Source organism: Penicillium citrinum (assembly GCF_028827155.1).
Source record: "Penicillium citrinum strain IBT 23319 chromosome Unknown utg000008l:1.0-2707905.0:1.0-2709502.0, whole genome shotgun sequence".
NCBI classification, from domain to species: Eukaryota; Fungi; Ascomycota; class Eurotiomycetes; order Eurotiales; family Aspergillaceae; genus Penicillium; species Penicillium citrinum.
Window position 1 is genome coordinate 1,733,693 of NW_026622693.1, and position 16,992 is coordinate 1,750,684.

Genomic DNA, 16,992 nt, shown 5'->3' on the forward strand with positions numbered 1-16,992 from the left:
ACGGATTATCTGGAGTAAAGAGGAACGAGAGTTATGAAGGAAAGGGAGGGGGAAGTGGTGGAGGGAAGAAATCGAAGGTTCCAAAGTTTCTCAGGGGAAAACAAAAAGAACGCGCGGGCGGGCCTATCACGTACTACATAAGTAACACTGTATTCATTAATACTATGGAGAGTACTGTATGTATAATAGTATGGAGGACTACATTCAACTCTAGACTTCATAGTTCATCCACTCAAAATACGCAGGGGCTCTAAAAACACGCCAGTGTTTCACCAGTTGGTCCAAGCCCCAGAAATAGCCCTAAGAACCCGCGTCTCTCGGGGCAACTCATTCATCTATCAGACAAATGTGGAATTCTTGAAAAGTATATACTGTATGTAGCTATGTATGATGTATGATGAAGGGTTATGAATATGTACATATTATGTACGAATTTAATTCTTGGAATTCAATTGACAGGGGAATTCCATGTGTATCGATCGCATTGCTCCAATCTGCCACGCGCAAATTCCCGTCGATCTTTGCTCTCTCCGGACGATGGGAATCAGATCCAGTGGAAGTCCTGGAATAAAATGAATATAACATAGAATCAGGGAGTAGCATGGAGGTGTACGCTACAAGTCTGGTTCTGAGATTACCCCTTGAATGGAAATATCACATGCAGGAGAGTACATCATCATTGGTATAGTTTACCTCCTAAGAGTAAGCTAGATAAGAATACTGTAAGAAATGGGATATACTGGGATATACTGGTACGATCCAGTATAGTAGTAGTTAGGTATCATTGATTGATCAGTTTCTTATATTTTCTCTAAATAGCAGCGAAGATCACGGCCAGTCATAGACAAGCTGATATGATGAAAATCACGATTGGTAGATTATTGTATTTTTGTATGGCTGTGCCGCCCTTCCTTTGTTATATTACATTGCATGCCATGATTTGGACAGCGGTTACCGACGAAGATAGTGCCTGCAAAGCCTTTACATTCTGACTTAGGCTGCATCACAGGTAAATTGAGCATTGAGTGAAAATGAAGCGAGATTGGGGTGTATTGGAAGGTATGATGTACGCCGTGCGAGGGGGGTTATGTGAATGCGGCTCGTGTCTCGTTATAGGGGTCTAAAATAGATAAAAAAAAATACTGTGTTAGCGAGAGTATCTCAATATGGCTATTGCAGTCATTGCAGTACTCACCCAAGGTAATCTTCCTTGATCGTGCCGATGGCATTGATCGCTGCCACATCGGGCTTGACACCGAGAATCTTCAGGCGCAAGCTAGTACCCTTTTCAATGACCTGATCGGCATGGTCGGTATACTGCGGAGGTACGGTATTTGGTTCCCATTTGATATCTCCAGGGATATTCTGAAGAATCGGTCAGCATCGCATCGCCTCTGAATTGACCTTCCTCGCAGAGCTACAATGTGCGTTTGGACGTACCTTTCGTGCAATGAAGACAGACAAGGGACCGGCCAACGTAAAAATACCAGTTGGTTTGACAGATGTGACGATAGCATCAACCTAGACCCAGGTATCAGATTAAAATGTAATCCAGCGCGAACGAATGTCCCAGTATTCATTTATATCTCCACATACCGTTTCACCACGGAATGGCTTCCAAATAATCGCACGATACTTGATGGTGTATTCTGCGTTTCCGCTAGAGGGAATCACTCTTCCCTCGCCAATATCCACCATGTCCATTACGCAAATCACAAAGTGGTCACCCGTACACCGACCTTCTTCCTCCTCATTCAGTCGAGTAATGAGGTATTCCCGCATATTCGGTCCGAAGAAGGACGGATGCAAGGAAATCACCTTGGTCTCTTCTTTCAGGAAAAACATCGTGGCGGTTTCTCGCGATCGGTCTAAGTCTTCGTAAAGGTAGGCGAGGCAACTCTGCCAAGCACGAAGCTGTTAGGCTCCGGGAGATGCCGTGTGAATCGACCGGCGTAGACTAATGTATCTCCAAATATTGCAGATATAGCTCGAGTTCTGGGGGTGAGGTGGGTTGAGGTGTGCTTCCACGTTGAGAGAAAGGTGGGATGGTCGTTAATTAGTGATTGGGGTTATCGAGGTTGAGACCTTGAACCTAGGGGCAAAGCGCAGAATTGAAATTTGCGCAATGAATGAGCGTAGAGAGTTGGAGATACTCGTGGGCAGATACGGTTTCTGCCTGGCGGGAAAAGGCAGATGCACCGATGCTGCGAATGCGTGCTGGAGCTTCTTTGAGATTGTCGTTCATTCCGGGCTGAAGGTCATGTGACATGGCCGTGCCGTAGGAGGTTAATACAACATTGATGTGCTTTCCGAGTAATTTCGCTAATTTTTTGAAAAGATTGAGGGATTAGATTTATGAAATTCCTAGTTATGTAGTAGATGGTAGATGGTGTTTCGAGTATTGAAAGCATTGGTGGTATGATTGGTGCTGCTCGCTCACATGAAAACTAGAGAAATATATACGTACTGTCTCTGCAACTAGATACCAAAGCATCCTTTGTAAACAGCATGTAAAGGAACTTCCTCTTGAGTGATGAACCTTAGAAGTCCATCACTAGACTTGAAATTATCCATTGAGTAGTGTACTAGGCAGTACACTATCCAAGGACGCAGAATATACCTTATAGATGTGAACTCAATTGCATAATATGCAAGTCCTGGTGTGTGCTGGTAGGTACCAGCACACTCCAGGACTTGCGCATTATAGGTACAATGTAGTTGCCCAACCACACCATGCTCTTATCTAGTTAAACTCAAGCTGAAATATAGACATAATATGGCGAAGAGTCCGTTGAAGGATGATATTCACTATTCGTATTGCCGAAAGATCAATTGTAAAGAAAATAGTAGTAAGTAGGAGAGTAGTCTATGTACATAACCTTGAGGCCACTAACTTATTGGAATTATGATAAATTCTAAATATCAAAGTCGCTCAATGCTGCTTCATTCTTTGAAAGGTAAAGTAAGATAGACCGAAAGTCTAAAGCTCAAACATCTAATCCCTCTATATTCAACTTGATCAAGCTGTATGTGCACATCTGTAGATATTGTTACTGCAATACAAAGATATACCGTAAATTACCACAAATGCCAGCACCGGAACCACTTCTTACCGTACCGAAACCACGTCTCACCCTCGGCCCAAGCACATGCCCGGATGTGCAGGGACGGTTGCACCACTTAGCGTCTCCATTAAAATGATGATGTAGCCGTCTTTCTTCCCCAACCAACCTCAGCAGCTGTTGGCTACTAGCTTCCTGCTTGAGCTCGCCTCTACCCCTTTCTCAAGATGGCGCTGAATCTTGAGAAACAGTTGCTCTTCGTGAGTTTTCTCGTCTCAACCCGAGATCCCAAACTGACATCAATAACAGTATGGAGCTTACCACAATAATCCCGTATGCGCCCAACATTCCCCTCAAACCAGACCAAGCGTACCTATTTGAAAAAAAAAACATCCCACTGATAAAGAGTTCCAGGTCAATATCGCGATTCACATCACTTGTGTCCCGATTTTACTATTCACCGGCATCGTTCTGGTGAGTACACAAATCAATATGAACCTAGACAAAGGTAAAGCTGACCACTTCCGTTTTAGGCATGTAACTGTCCAACGCTATTCACTCCACCCGATATCCTAAGCTTCCAATACCTCCCCGCCAACGCCGGTACAATCGGAGCCTTCATCTACGCGATTTTCTACGTTCTCCTCGAACCGGTCGCGGGTGGTTTAGTTGCTCCTTTGGTGATCGGATCCGCGGCTGCGGGCAATTACCTTCTCGGAACACACGGTATGATTGTTAACTACTGGGCGGGTGGAATTCATATTTTTTCCTGGCTGGCGCAATTTGTTGGACATGGCAAGTTTGAGGGACGAGCTCCGGCTTTACTGGATAACCTGGTACAAGCGTTCCTCCTTGCGCCGCTGTTTGTGTGGATGGAGATTTTGTTTTTCTTTGGGTATCGGCCTGAATTGAAGCAGCGGATGGAGAGTAATGTGGAGAAGGAGATTCAGAAGTTTCGTCTAGAGAAAGAGGCGAAGAAGGGGAAGGGTCAATAGCTGGGGAAGCTGTTAACCTGTTGACCTGCGGAAGAGTGAGCGTGAGCGTGAGAGTGAACTGTTGTTGTGATGGGGATGGTTATGATGATGATGGTGGTGTATTAGCTAGAAGGGACAAACTATAAGTAGCCCGTGGCAGTCTCGAAGTGATCGTCTTAGCGTTTTTGCTCCGTTGTTCCCATGTTTATACCTGATTGATTTGATTGTCCTGTTCCGATTTCGGGTCTTGATGATTTCCGCTCGGGTAAAGTCTTCTTAGGTCGGATAGCTTAGGATGAGCTGTGATGGAATTCATGATTGTATTGTATGTATGTATAGGTGAAACTAAGAAACATGCACCTTGCATATAAACATTAAGAACAGTGTACATACATATATGTAAATTGGCTCATATATGTATGTATACTCCGTACTGAACCCGAAAGTGTTTGGTTGCCGTGACGAACGCATTAAGTAAGCGCATCACCTGACGAAGGGATTCCGGAGACCCGAAGAGAAAAAAACGGGAAGTCGCGACCCGCTCGGAGAAGCCTCAGCAACACTGCATTCACACTTGTTAGTGTATATAACATAAATGTATATATTAATAAATAAATCATATTCAGAGTAAACCATAAATAATATATAGATAAAATAAGAATAAATATATCAATCTGTAATGTAAGTAATGTAGTGTGAGTGGAGACTAGGGCCACCTCGGAGAGGCCACGCCCGGATTGGACTAGCGCAAGTCCTGAGAATCCTGGCTCTCCCCCCCCCAAAGACGCAAAGCTCCTCCCGTCCACAACCTTCTCTCTCCTCTCTCCGATCTCCTCCTTTCAATTAACCATCTCCTTCAGAGAATTCTCCCTCCCCCCCCCAATCCTCTGAACCCCCCCATTTCATAATGTTCAGAAACGCTCTGCGGCAATCCAGCCGCTCCGTTGCGGCCGTCTCGGCCCCTGGTCGTGTCGCTGTGAGTTCTGTCCTTTTAAGCCATTCTCTTACCACACCTCCTCCCCCAGTTCCCATCGACATCCCCCCGACTTTTCCCATCTCGAATGCGAGCTCGATTGCTTCTTCGATCATCTACAATCCCTTCGCCCATATATTCAGAATGGTTCAACCTATGTGTGCGTCCTGGAGCTCGTCATTAACAAGTTTTTCCCTTTGTTATAGGTCCGCGCGGCTGTCCCCGGCCCCCTCGCCGGTGCCTCTAAGCAGGTCCGTTCCTACGCTTCTGAGGCCAAGGCTCAGCCTACCGAGGTCTCCTCCATCCTGGAGCAGCGCATTCGTGGTGTTCAGGAGGAGGCTGGTCTCGCTGAGACTGGTCGTGTTCTGTCGGTCGGGTACGTCAAACACTTCCCATTCTGGGGAGGCGGGTAAAGGAAGGGTCGTGAAAAATTCGGTCCACGGCCATCACTTCATTCAATGCGCCCCCACGCCTGCCTCGCCACGAATATTTTCTACAACTACCGAATGAAAAACTAATTATCGAAATAGTGATGGTATCGCCCGTGTTCACGGTATGACCAATGTCCAGGCTGAGGAGCTGGTTGAGTACGTTGCATCTCCTCCCCCCGAGAAAAGTCTTGGCATTCTCGACTCCCCCCCCCCAACCGGCTAACTAATTACTCTTTAGGTTCGCTTCCGGTGTCAAGGGTATGTGCATGAACTTGGAGGCCGGTCAGGTCGGTGTTGTCCTGTTCGGTTCCGACCGTCTCGTCAAGGAGGGTGAGACCGTCAAGCGTACCGGCGAGATTGTAAGTTCCAGCCCCTGGGAAACCCGGATCGGACCGATCGGGTTGACCACTCTCCTGTCTCCTTTGCATCATTGAACCATCCCACCCATGCTAACGTTATCCCCCCTTCGCAGGTCGATGTCCCCGCTGGTCCTGAGCTGCTCGGCCGTGTCGTCGACGCTCTTGGTAACCCCATTGACGGCAAGGGTCCCATCAACGCCTCTGAGAAGCGCCGTGCTCAGCTCAAGGCCCCCGGTATCCTGCCCCGTCAGTCCGTCAACCAGCCCGTGCAGACTGGTATGAAGTGTGTCGACTCCATGGTCCCCATCGGCCGTGGTCAGCGTGAGTTGATCATTGGTGACCGTCAGACCGGTAAGACCGCTGTCGCCCTTGACACCATGCTGAACCAGAAGCGCTGGAACAACTCTGGCGACGAGGCCAACAAGCTGTACTGTATCTACGTTGCCGTCGGTCAGAAGCGTTCCACCGTCGCTCAGCTCGTCAAGACCCTTGAGGAGAACGACGCCATGAAGTACTCCGTCGTCGTTGCTGCCACCGCCTCCGAGGCCGCCCCCCTGCAGTACATTGCTCCCTTCACTGGTTGCGCTATGGGTGAGTGGTTCCGTGACAACGGCCGCCACGCCGTTATCATTTACGACGATCTGTCCAAGCAGGCCGTTGCCTACCGTCAGATGTCCCTGCTTCTGCGTCGTCCCCCCCGGTCGTGAGGCCTACCCCGGTGACGTTTTCTACCTGCACTCCCGTCTGCTTGAGCGTGCCGCCAAGATGAACAAGACCCACGGTGCTGGTTCCCTTACTGCCCTGCCCATCATTGAGACCCAGGGTGGTGATGTCTCTGCCTACATTCCCACCAACGTCATTTCCATCACTGACGGTCAGATTTTCCTGGAGTCTGAGCTGTTCTACAAGGGTATCCGTCCCGCCATTAACGTCGGTCTGTCCGTCTCCCGTGTCGGTTCCGCTGCCCAGGTCAAGGCCATGAAGCAGGTCGCCGGTTCCCTGAAGCTTTTCCTTGCTCAGTACCGTGAGGTCGCTGCCTTCGCCCAGTTCGGTTCCGATCTGGATGCCTCCACCAAGCAGACCCTTGCCCGTGGTGAGCGTCTGACCGAGCTGCTCAAGCAGAAGCAGTACTCCCCCATGGCCGTCTCTGACATGGTTCCCCTGATCTTCGCTGGTGTCAACGGTTTCCTTGACCAGATCCCCGTCGCCAAGATCCTCCAGTGGGAGTCTGACATCCTCGCTCACCTGAAGAGCTCCCACCCCGAGATCCAGCAGACCATCGAGAAGGAGGGCCAGGTCTCCAAGGAGCTTGAGGCTAAGCTGAAGGAGGTCATCGGTGCCTTCAACAAGTCCTTCAACGCATAGGTGAGCTAGAAAACGCCGTGAGTGATCCCTGGTTGGTCGTTCAGTTTTCCTGACTCTATGTGTATAGACAAGATAGCTTGTACAATTTTGAGCCCATTGTTTCGTTTTTCTGTTCCTAATTGCAAAGTGCCAGCGCCTCCCGGTGAAATTATTTCTTAATTTGATTGTCCTCTTGTCCCTGGATGTAGCGATCGACTAGCGATGGTAATGCGTCTACTGGTCCGGGGATGGGGACGACTATCTTATCAAATATCTTCCCCGAGGCAAATTGGCTACTATGCAATTCTGTTGAATGGGGGCCCGGATTCAATGAGCTGCCAAAATGTGATTATATCCTGTACGTTTAGATTTTTTCCGCGCATCGGGGGGCGCGAGATGGGAGGTGGTCCAGGCTTACTTCTGTCTGGTCTCCATGCGACTCTCCATGTTGGATCCGCAATTTATTTCATTTGTTCAATTTGTGCAGCAATCGTAGTCTATTAAACTGTATACCACGTAGTGAATTATCCTTAGGTGGTCTGTCAGTAGTTCAATCCTTTGGTTCAATGCCGTGGAAGGTACTGCATGTTCTCGATCTTTGTCATTCATTGTAATCTATATCCTCAATTATTCTCAACTATCTTCAACACCTCGTAAGAATATTTCTTCTATTTCTTCTTCCTATATCCATCTACACTGCTAACTAGTGTATGCTGTATATCGCAACTCTGCGGTCTCGGCAGTCACTCCCGCCTGGCTGGGCCGAAAGCGGCACCGGCTTATCGATAAGTGAACAATCTTTTTCTCCCATCCACCACCCCGCCAGAATAGCCCGCATTTTTACGCCCAGTTCTCTCGTCCAGGCATTGTCTTTTCAGACCTCGCAATCACAATGTCAGCTCCTACTGAGGCCGCCCCTTCATCATGCAAGGTTATGCTGTCCAAGAACGTGGCCAATGGTCTACTTGGTGAAGTGCAAGAAGGCATCAAGACTCTCGACAAGCCGCCGCATCTGGTTGGATTTCTGGCCAACAATGATCCTGCTGCATTGATGTATGCGCAATGGACACAGAAGACATGTGAAGAACAGTAAGTTATCTCCTGCACCGAATACCAATCTCAATTGCTCTTCTCGCGTCAACAACGTTGGTAGTGGGGGTCTTTTCACGACTATGATTCATACTACCCCTCGTCCACGTCCCACCCAACTACTCCCAGACATTAAAAGGAATATATCATTAATAACAAAATTTAGTGGCTTCAAATACTCCCTCCGCGAAGTTTCCCGCGACGACATCGAGGAAGCCATTCTGGCCGCAAATAACGACAATGCCGTCGACGGTATCATCGTTTACTATCCAATTTTCAACAATCGCCAGGACCAATACCTGCAGCAGATAGTCGACGTACACAAAGACGTAGAGGGCCTAAGTCACCGATACATCTTCAACATGTATCAAAACATCCGCTTCCTAGACCCCGAGACAAAGCGTCAGAAATGCGTTCTACCCTGCACCCCACTTGCAATCGTCAAGATCCTCGAATACCTCAATATCTACAATACCATCTTGCCATACGGTAACAGACTTTTCGGTCACACTATCTGTGTCGTGAATCGGTCTGAGGTTGTTGGTCGTCCTCTTGCTGCTTTGTTGGCTAATGACGGTGCTTGCGTTTATAGCGTTGATATCACCGGTGTTCAGAAGTTTACTCGTGGTGAGGGGTTGAAGAAGAAGCGTCATGAGATTCATGAGATGGAGGGTGCGACTCTTAAGGATGTTGCTCCTCTTTGTGATGTTGTTATTTCTGGAGTTCCTGGTGACAAGTATAAATTTGATACTAGTCTTTTGCGCGAGGGTGCTGTTTGCGTTAACTTCTCCAGCGAAAAGGTTTGTTTTTTTCCATTCTCCTTCTCCCTTCGCTTTTCTTCTCTCTCTCTCTCCTTTTTTTTTGGCATACTCTTTTTATTTATTGTTGAATCCTAACTTACATCTAATAGAACTTCCCCCACGAGGTCCGCGACAAGGCCTCCATCTTCGTCCCCTCTATTGGAAAGGTCACTATCGTCGTCCTTCTCCGGAACCTCCTGGTGAGTCGTTTCCGACATCTGTACTTGTACCTCAGGTGAACATTTACTGAATTATTCTAGCGCCTCATTCAAAACAAGCGGGTAGACGATGTTCAACCTGCTGCTGCTACTGAGCGCCCTGGTACTCTTGAGGCTTCCAACTAGACATGGGATATTTGGTCTTGCAGAAAAAAGAGATTGACGGATATTACGAGGTTGTTATGTGAGAAATATAGATCGTTTTACTTTAGCCCTTTTTGAATATAGCCGATGGATTGAATTCTTTTTGTATCCTTATACGTCGTGTAATGGAGATTGTCTTGAGAGGGTAGTACTCACACCTAGTACAAGTACTTCCTAGTAGTTATTAGAGAGTGGAGAAGCCCTGTAGACATACCAGTAATGCAATTAATTCAAATTCTAGAGGAGGCCAAAAAGCGTACTGGAAGTATTCAGTAGCACTGATATAATTTAATTGAATTAAGCTCATCTTATTAGTACATAGGCATTCAAATAATTTCCTAGGGCTTGAAACTTGAAGTTGTTCGCTCTTGACGTGACTCTGCCAGGACAGCGTACTGCATTCGATACCAAGTCACTCTACCGTAGTCATAAAATCGCCAAGGGAATAACTGCATACTTCATCACGTTTGAATCATGAAGACATCTCAGATATCTCCTCCAACCAAGGTGACGTCAAAAGACATGATTCAAGTCTTCAGCCGAGATGAGGGGAAATATTCGTTTCAATCTGGGCATCTCTTTATCAGGAGTAGGTCTTGCATGACTTCTCCCGATATAGGTCCATGCTCAGATTGTGTTTTTTTACTGATTGGTTAGAATGATGGACGAGTCGTATAACGAATTGTGTACTTACAGTAGTCCGAACGCTCAGTCCTTGCGATCTACATACTGTATGTACATGGACTAACACCGTGGAGAAAAGGAATCAGGTTTCCCTGATTGAGTTGTTTGGGGGAAATTCTCCCTGATTCGTTAATGTGATGGACGACTCGGACGGTGTTACAGATCTTTCCTTTTTTACAAGTTTTATGCATTAGGGTTCGAAGTAATCGTCATTTGACAGATCTGGAGCAATAGCGATGGGCGGAGTAAGGATGAGGACAATAACATGACTAGATTTGAGGACGGAGATCTGATTATAAGTAGTCAAGTGTCATCCATACTATAGATTAGCCCTGGAGGTTACCATCAACAGCCCTCTTCCACAGAACTTCTAACTATCAGTAGATCATGACGGGAAACCATCTCAATTCAAATCGATCTCTACGAGTCATCATCGTCGGAGCCGGAGCAAGTGGTCTATTAATGGGCTACAAACTCCAACGTAACTTCGACGACCTTGATTTCCAAATCTACGAGAAAAACCCCGATATTGGTGGGACTTGGTATGAGAATCGATACCCTGGATGTGCCTGTGATAATCCATCACATACGTATGTCTGGTCTTTTGATCCAAATCCAACATGGTCTAGTACTTATGCCTCGTCTACTGAGATATTTGAGTATTTCAAGAGATTCCAGTTCCGGAATAATTTAGGCGAGAAGACTAAGCTTTCGCATCAGGTTATTGGTGCTAAATGGGATGATTGGGATGGGAAGTGGAACGTTCAGATTAAAGATGTTGAGAAGAATATCGTTGCGATTGATTCTTGCGATGTCTTTGTGAATGCTGGGGGTATTTTAAATGCGTGGAAATGGCCTGATATCCCAGGTCTTCATGATTTCAAGGGTAAATTGGTTCATAGTGCGGCGTGGGAAAACGATATTGATCTTCATGGTAAACATGTTGGTTTGATAGGAAATGGGTAATTATGTCGAGGTATCCTCAGACACAAAATGAATTGCAAATGCTAACTTTTTCTTTTTTTTTTTCGCATCAACGAAGATCTTCAGGTATTCAAATCCTCCCTACTATTCTCCCACAAGTCTCCCAATGTACGACTTTTATTCGCGGACCTTCGTGGGTGGCTTTATCTGGACTTGCAGGATTCGAGCCTCGAAAATTCAACCAGGAAGAAAGAGAGAGATTCGCCAGCAACCCGAATCATTTGCTCAAATTCCGACGATTGCTCGAACATAACACTAATAAAATATTCCCACTTTTCCTCGCAAACTCTTCAACGCAACAGCAGTCGCGTGAGGTCTTCGAGTCGTGCATGAAGGATGCTCTGAAAGACCCTGTGCTTGAAGAACAGCTTATTCCTAAATGGGCAGTAGGATGCCGTCGCCTCACTCCGGGAGTTGGATATATTGAAGCTCTCAAGGATGAGAAAACAAAGGTGGTTTATGGTGAGATATCCAGGATTTCATCTAATGGCTGTATTATGGAAGATGGAGAGGAGTATCCAGTGGATGTCCTGGTGTGCGCTGTAAGATATAAATCTCTCCGGGAATTCCACTCCATCGATGGTACTAATTTCCTTTACAGACTGGATTTGATACTACATTCAAGCCTAGATTTCCTCTGGTTGGTCCTCACGGTCACGAACTTGCGGATGATTGGAAAAACGAGCCTCGCAGCTACATGGGAGTCACGGTCCCCGGGTATCCGAACTATTATATGCTCCTTGGACCAAACAGTCCAATTGGAAATGGACCAGTTTTGATTGGTATTGAAGGTATTTTAAAAAATCATGGATGGAAATTTGTTAAATTCGTAAAGGCTAAATCATTTCACAGCACAAGCAGATTACATCTGCAAACACATCAAAAAGATCCAGCAACAAGGCGTAAAATCAATCGAAGTAACCAAAGACGCAGTGGATGACTTCATAGATTTCAAAGATCGTTTCATGAAAGACACAGTCTGGGAACAGGACTGTCGATCCTGGTACAAGGGCAACACGACCGGTGGGAAAATCGTTGCTCTATGGCCAGGCAGTACTCTCCACTATGTCGAAGCCTTGCAGAGCGTACGATGGGAAGATTATAAAATACGTTGTTATGGTAATCGCTTCAATTATTTCGGTAATGGTATGACGAAGGTTGAGACGATGCCCGATGCGGATTTGGCGCATTATATTCGAAATGAGGATGATGCCCCGATTATTGGGTCGAAGTTTACTTATAAGAAGGCTGCGCCGGAACAGATATCTATGAATGTGTTTGATCAGGATTCCCGAAATGGAGAAATTGCAAGGCTTTGAAATACTTCATTTCTAAATTGAAGAGGGAAAATACTATGCTCAAGACATGAGGATATTGATATTAGGGAGTGAATAATAGCTACTAGCTAGAGTACCCGCGAATATCCTTGGAGAATGCTTGGATGATGAAATTATAATCTATGGCAACGCTAGTCAAGGATATTGACAAGGTGTGTTAAATGGAATCTATTCACTCCCCGGGGGGCTCGACGGAATTTCCAATTATAATATTCGAAGATATGCTCTTCAAAGGCGGGATTGAGTATCTGATATACCTTGATCATCTCGGACAAGAAATTTTCTATCGAATGACAAACTAACTGTTAGAGACTCGCCAATAGTCCTATTGAACTCAAATTGCTGAATCGGGTCTAAACATTCTATAAGGTAGTCTCTTAGATCGAACCAGGCCAAAAAAACCAACACACAGAGAGTGTCATTGACTCAATTGAAGCATTGTCGGGAGATACCATGGTGGAATACCTCTGTATGTCTCTTGGACTGGGTACAAACGTCACTAAGATGAATGATCAATCAAGTCAAACCTATAAAACTATGCAAAACATACGCGTAGTAGACGGTAAGTTACCGTCTACTACGAAATTATAAGGTAAACTGCTGTGATGTCTGTGAGTTTCACAGGACCGAGTTTATTGAGAAAGGTTCCAATGAATTGACTGAGAGGGTTTGAGTCGATATTTCTAATAGACGTAGATTTGTCAATTTTGAGGTTCGTGAGTATAGTAGTGGTTTGAAAATATCTTGTTGGAGGGCCATGTGGGCATTTAGTAAACATAGATTACCATAGCAAAAGCAGTCCAGGATGGAATCATGTTCATCTCCACAGTAGCACCTGACAGGTAATTTGAATTGGTTTATTGGGGATGTCTGGCTTTGATAATGTCAAGGTCGCCGAACGATTCGAGTCATTCAAATCTGTAGAAGCTTGCATGATCAGGCTTGAATAACGATCAATTATTTATCAGCAGAATTTTTATAATTATATTACCAAATAATTGGCTGGTAAAATACTCACTGAGCTTACATGCCCAGAGTATTGCGAATTCTTCACCTCCATCCCACTTTGGAGACTCCCCAGCCTGATCATTGCAAGTTTAAAATCTGGCCTCAATACCTTTAATCCATTCTGGATAGCCATGAATCGACCCCTTACACGCTGTCTTTAAATCCGTTGATTCTCTCGATCTAGAAATTGCTTGCGTTGCATCTGCGTGTTTGTACGCACCCGAGGCTTCATCTCCTGCGATTTCCTTTGCATAATGTGAAGCTATAGATGGTGGCGGTACCACTTATGACTTGGACGACGTTGTCCATGCAAAAGTTCTGAGTAAATCCCCGCTATATACCAGTCGGATCCACAATTGTGATGGCATTCTGGCTGCGGGGGTTTCAGAGTCCAGGGAAATTCTAGGATATTTAGGACTTGGAAGAGGTATCGCTGTGGAGGCTTGCTAGCCGAAGCATCTGTATAGACCACTGCCAATAATATTCAAGTTATGAATTGGCAAAACATGCAATCCCTGGAAATAGTTATCTGGTATAGGGAAAAGATTGATTGGGCCTGCTTTCTTGTCCGTGCTGTCTGGGACTACAACTATTGAGGCTTGGAATTAGATGGTGCTTGGATCAGTATCAACTTGAAGCTAGAAGAAAGCTTTCACGGCCAGTCATTAGTGCTACTATAAAGATACAGTGATAAATCGGACACATGCAGAGATAGTTTAGTTATGCTGTGCATTACTAGTATATCCATGGATACGAACTATGTACACCTGTCCAATAATGCATGTTTTCTTTCCCCTCTTCTTGGCCTGCGCGGTCATCCGGATTTAAATCAACAACCAGCAATAAGTCCGATGCTTACTTGCGAGACTAAAGGAAAAAGGCGTCTTTAAAATCAGCTCAAGTCCCCATTCTGACAGTAATTCAAGATTGATTGCCAGAAACAAGCCTTCGAAAATGACGAAACAATATCCTTTATCCACACAGCTGTGCATCAACGGAAAGGTAAACAATGACCTTCACATCTCATATCAAGACAAAAGATTACTAAGGGTTCAATAATGCCATAAGCTGGTTGATAGTCACTCCGCCGAGAGATTTTCTCTATATAATCCAAGAGATGACTCTTTATTCTGTGATCAAGTTCAATATGCAGTTGCTGAGGATGTAGATGCAGCAGTTGAAGCCGCAGAAGCTGCCTTTAAAGGCCCATGGGGGAAACTAAAGGCTTCTCAGAGAGGTGAAGCTCTTGAGAAGCTAGCGGTCATGCTACTAGAATACAAAGAAGAGTTGGCATACCTAGATGGTACGCCAACCGGAAAGTCAGTCGATGATGCTGTGAAAGAAGTTGAATTTGGTGCCACAATACTTAAGTGTATGGAACTATCCTCTCCCCTGCTACTGTTAGCAACAATATTCTGATACAGCTTTATATAATTCTAACTTGAGTTGTTTGCAGATTATGCTGGCTGGGCTGATAAATACTCCGGCGAGTCATATCCTGCCGACGACGGTTTCGTCAAGATAGTTCGAAACGAACCTCTAGGTATATGCGCCGGGATTAATCCATGGAATGGCCCTATTGTAATCATATGTTTCAAGCTCGGTCCTGCATTGGCCATGGGTAATGTGATGATCTTGAAACCCAGCGAGAAAACGCCCTTGGCCTCAAACAGAATTGCATTCTTAGCGTCTGAAAAGGGTATACTCCCGCCTGGAGTTATTCAAAGCTTGTCCGGGGCCGGAGAAACGGGTGCATTACTGGCAAGTCATATGAGAATTCGAAAAGTTAGTTTCACAGGCTCTGTCCCTACAGGGAAGAAGATTCAAGAAGCCGCCGCGAAAAGTAATCTGAAACGAGTGACCCTTGAACTTGGTGGGAAGTCTCCATCGGCTATATTTGACGACTGCAATTTTGATAACGCGGTTTGGTGGTCTGTTTTTGCTATTACGCAGAATACTGGCCAGGCTTGCTTTGCAGCGAGTCGGGTGTATGTACAAGAAAGCATTGCGGATAAGTTCATCGAGGCGTTTACTAAGGGGATGTCGGCCAAAATGAATGAGCTCAACCCTCTTGCAGATAAGAGTCAACTTGCTCGAGTATCGAATTTTATTACAAATGACGCAGGCAGGACGAAGATTCTTGTTGGTGGCAAACAGCATGGAGAAAAAGGATGTTACTGGGAACCAACTGTCTTCTATAACCCTGCAAAAGATGCTCAGATATACAAAGAGGAAATCTTTGGCCCAGTCGCGTGTATCAGCACCTTCAAGGACGAAGAGGAATTCTTACGTCTTGCTAATGATAGCGAGTTTGGTTTGATGTCGGGTGTTTTCACTCAAGATGTCAATCGTGCTATGCGAATTTCTGCGCAGTTAGATAGTGGAGTTGTTGGTGTCAACTGCGTCAGTTTCATCAGTTTGCAAGCTCCATTCGGCGGTTCGAAACAGTCCGGGCTTGGACGTGAATTGAGTCATCACGCACTGAGAAGCTACAGTGAGCCTAAAACCGTCATCATCAAGTGAGTGATGCCAAACTTACCAAATTTCTTGAATGCCCTCATTTGTCTGACTACTAACACAATAATAGCATGACTTACTAGGGATATACTGTGGTAGTAGACAAGTCAAGCTCTCTTGATGCAAATCCGAGAATAGTATTTCTGAATCTGAGGTTTCAATATCTATCAATCACTATCTTGAACCGTGAATTCAACTTGCATCTCTACACCATGCACACATATAAACACATTCCGTAACTAGTGCCAGGGCCAATTCACATACATGCAACAGAATGAATCAACGTATCAAGAAGAAGGACCAATAAGACGGCTGTATGTCTCAACATTTGGGGACACACTCTTCAACGAAGCCGCAAGCTCATCAGCAGCCCGAGTCAAAGGATCATTCGAAACAGGCTTCAACGCATCAAGAATGAACAACACACGCGTAGTATCATCCGTCAAGGCTGTACGAGGTCCCTGCCTCCAATTCCACCTTCGACAAGTGATACCCGTATTATCACACCAGATAGGCTCCCCCGGACTAGCAAGTTCATTTTCAGGTTCTCCAGCCGCGAAAGTCTGAAAAGATTCCTTGCCAGTGGCGCGTACGAGGAATGCAGATCCGTCGTATTTATCGAGATCTTCACCACCGAAGGGAATCTGATGTTTGACAGAAATCGCGTTGTAGATATCAGTCAATCGGTTGACTCGAGGAAGACCATTTTCTGCGCGACGTGTCAAAGCCTCGAGACTGTTTCGAGTTTTGTTGGGTTTGGCTCCGAATGCTTTGTAGGTTTCTCTCCATGCGGCAATATGGGGAAGTTCAGTAATTGCAGAGGTTGATGATAGGGTTTTGACGTGGGTTTCTGCTTCTTTGAGGAGTGTTTCACTGGTCTCATCACTTGGGCTTGGGGTGATTCCCTCGACTATCAGTAGAAGGACTCGATAGTCCGGACGTAGCTCGAAAATCTCTGGTGCCACATGAGCTGCTTGAAGCAGCTGCTGAGCGGCCATTTTGGTGGTCATTATTGAGAACTACCTAGAGGTGCCTGACAAGAATGGTTGAAAGCGTGGAAGGCGAATT

The 16,992-nt window shown here is 45.7% G+C and overlaps 9 protein-coding genes across 9 annotated transcripts; 6 read left to right on the top strand and 3 right to left on the bottom strand.

The window, feature by feature from the left end:
• Positions 1-1,110: 1,110 nt before the first annotated feature.
• Positions 1,111-1,845, bottom strand: N7469_009087 (DNA-directed RNA polymerase II subunit RPB7; the record flags this gene model as incomplete). Its single annotated transcript, XM_056648005.1, has 4 exons — positions 1,111-1,120; positions 1,196-1,365; positions 1,441-1,521; positions 1,597-1,845. 4 exons carry the CDS (start codon positions 1,843-1,845, stop codon positions 1,111-1,113), a joined length of 510 nt encoding a protein of 169 aa, XP_056497770.1.
• A 247-nt stretch (positions 1,846-2,092) lies between these two features.
• On the bottom strand, positions 2,093-2,574 carry N7469_009088 (uncharacterized protein; the record flags this gene model as incomplete). Its single annotated transcript, XM_056648006.1, has 2 exons — positions 2,093-2,322; positions 2,487-2,574. The coding sequence occupies 2 exons, from the start codon at positions 2,572-2,574 to the stop codon at positions 2,093-2,095; spliced, it is 318 nt and encodes a 105-aa protein (XP_056497771.1).
• Positions 2,575-3,289: 715 nt separating this feature from the next.
• Positions 3,290-4,057, top strand: N7469_009089 (2-hydroxy-palmitic acid dioxygenase MPO1; the record flags this gene model as incomplete). Its single annotated transcript, XM_056648007.1, has 4 exons — positions 3,290-3,322; positions 3,372-3,395; positions 3,477-3,536; positions 3,596-4,057. 4 exons carry the CDS (start codon positions 3,290-3,292, stop codon positions 4,055-4,057), a joined length of 579 nt encoding a protein of 192 aa, XP_056497772.1.
• Positions 4,058-4,943: 886 nt separating this feature from the next.
• N7469_009090 (ATP synthase subunit alpha) lies at positions 4,944-6,506 on the top strand (the record flags this gene model as incomplete). The annotated part of the gene is made up of 5 exons (XM_056648008.1): positions 4,944-5,012; positions 5,216-5,385; positions 5,540-5,596; positions 5,679-5,799; positions 5,913-6,506. 5 exons carry the CDS (start codon positions 4,944-4,946, stop codon positions 6,504-6,506), a joined length of 1,011 nt encoding a protein of 336 aa, XP_056497773.1.
• A 58-nt stretch (positions 6,507-6,564) lies between these two features.
• N7469_009091 (Alpha subunit of the F1 sector of mitochondrial F1F0 ATP synthase) lies at positions 6,565-7,164 on the top strand (the record flags this gene model as incomplete). The annotated part of the gene is made up of 1 exon (XM_056648009.1): positions 6,565-7,164. One exon carries the CDS (start codon positions 6,565-6,567, stop codon positions 7,162-7,164), a length of 600 nt encoding a protein of 199 aa, XP_056497774.1.
• An 871-nt stretch (positions 7,165-8,035) lies between these two features.
• Positions 8,036-9,376, top strand: N7469_009092 (methylenetetrahydrofolate dehydrogenase (NAD(+)); the record flags this gene model as incomplete). Its single annotated transcript, XM_056648010.1, has 4 exons — positions 8,036-8,232; positions 8,399-9,032; positions 9,143-9,232; positions 9,293-9,376. The coding sequence occupies 4 exons, from the start codon at positions 8,036-8,038 to the stop codon at positions 9,374-9,376; spliced, it is 1,005 nt and encodes a 334-aa protein (XP_056497775.1).
• A 1,089-nt stretch (positions 9,377-10,465) lies between these two features.
• Positions 10,466-12,381, top strand: N7469_009093 (flavin-containing monooxygenase; the record flags this gene model as incomplete). Its single annotated transcript, XM_056648011.1, has 4 exons — positions 10,466-11,040; positions 11,121-11,604; positions 11,664-11,853; positions 11,915-12,381. The coding sequence occupies 4 exons, from the start codon at positions 10,466-10,468 to the stop codon at positions 12,379-12,381; spliced, it is 1,716 nt and encodes a 571-aa protein (XP_056497776.1).
• Positions 12,382-14,361: 1,980 nt separating this feature from the next.
• On the top strand, positions 14,362-16,007 carry N7469_009094 (aldehyde dehydrogenase family protein; the record flags this gene model as incomplete). The annotated part of the gene is made up of 4 exons (XM_056648012.1): positions 14,362-14,409; positions 14,476-14,779; positions 14,864-15,926; positions 15,995-16,007. The coding sequence occupies 4 exons, from the start codon at positions 14,362-14,364 to the stop codon at positions 16,005-16,007; spliced, it is 1,428 nt and encodes a 475-aa protein (XP_056497777.1).
• A 204-nt stretch (positions 16,008-16,211) lies between these two features.
• N7469_009095 (B3/B4 domain-containing protein) lies at positions 16,212-16,934 on the bottom strand (the record flags this gene model as incomplete). The annotated part of the gene is made up of 1 exon (XM_056648013.1): positions 16,212-16,934. One exon carries the CDS (start codon positions 16,932-16,934, stop codon positions 16,212-16,214), a length of 723 nt encoding a protein of 240 aa, XP_056497778.1.
• Between the last annotated feature and the right edge of the window lie 58 nt (positions 16,935-16,992).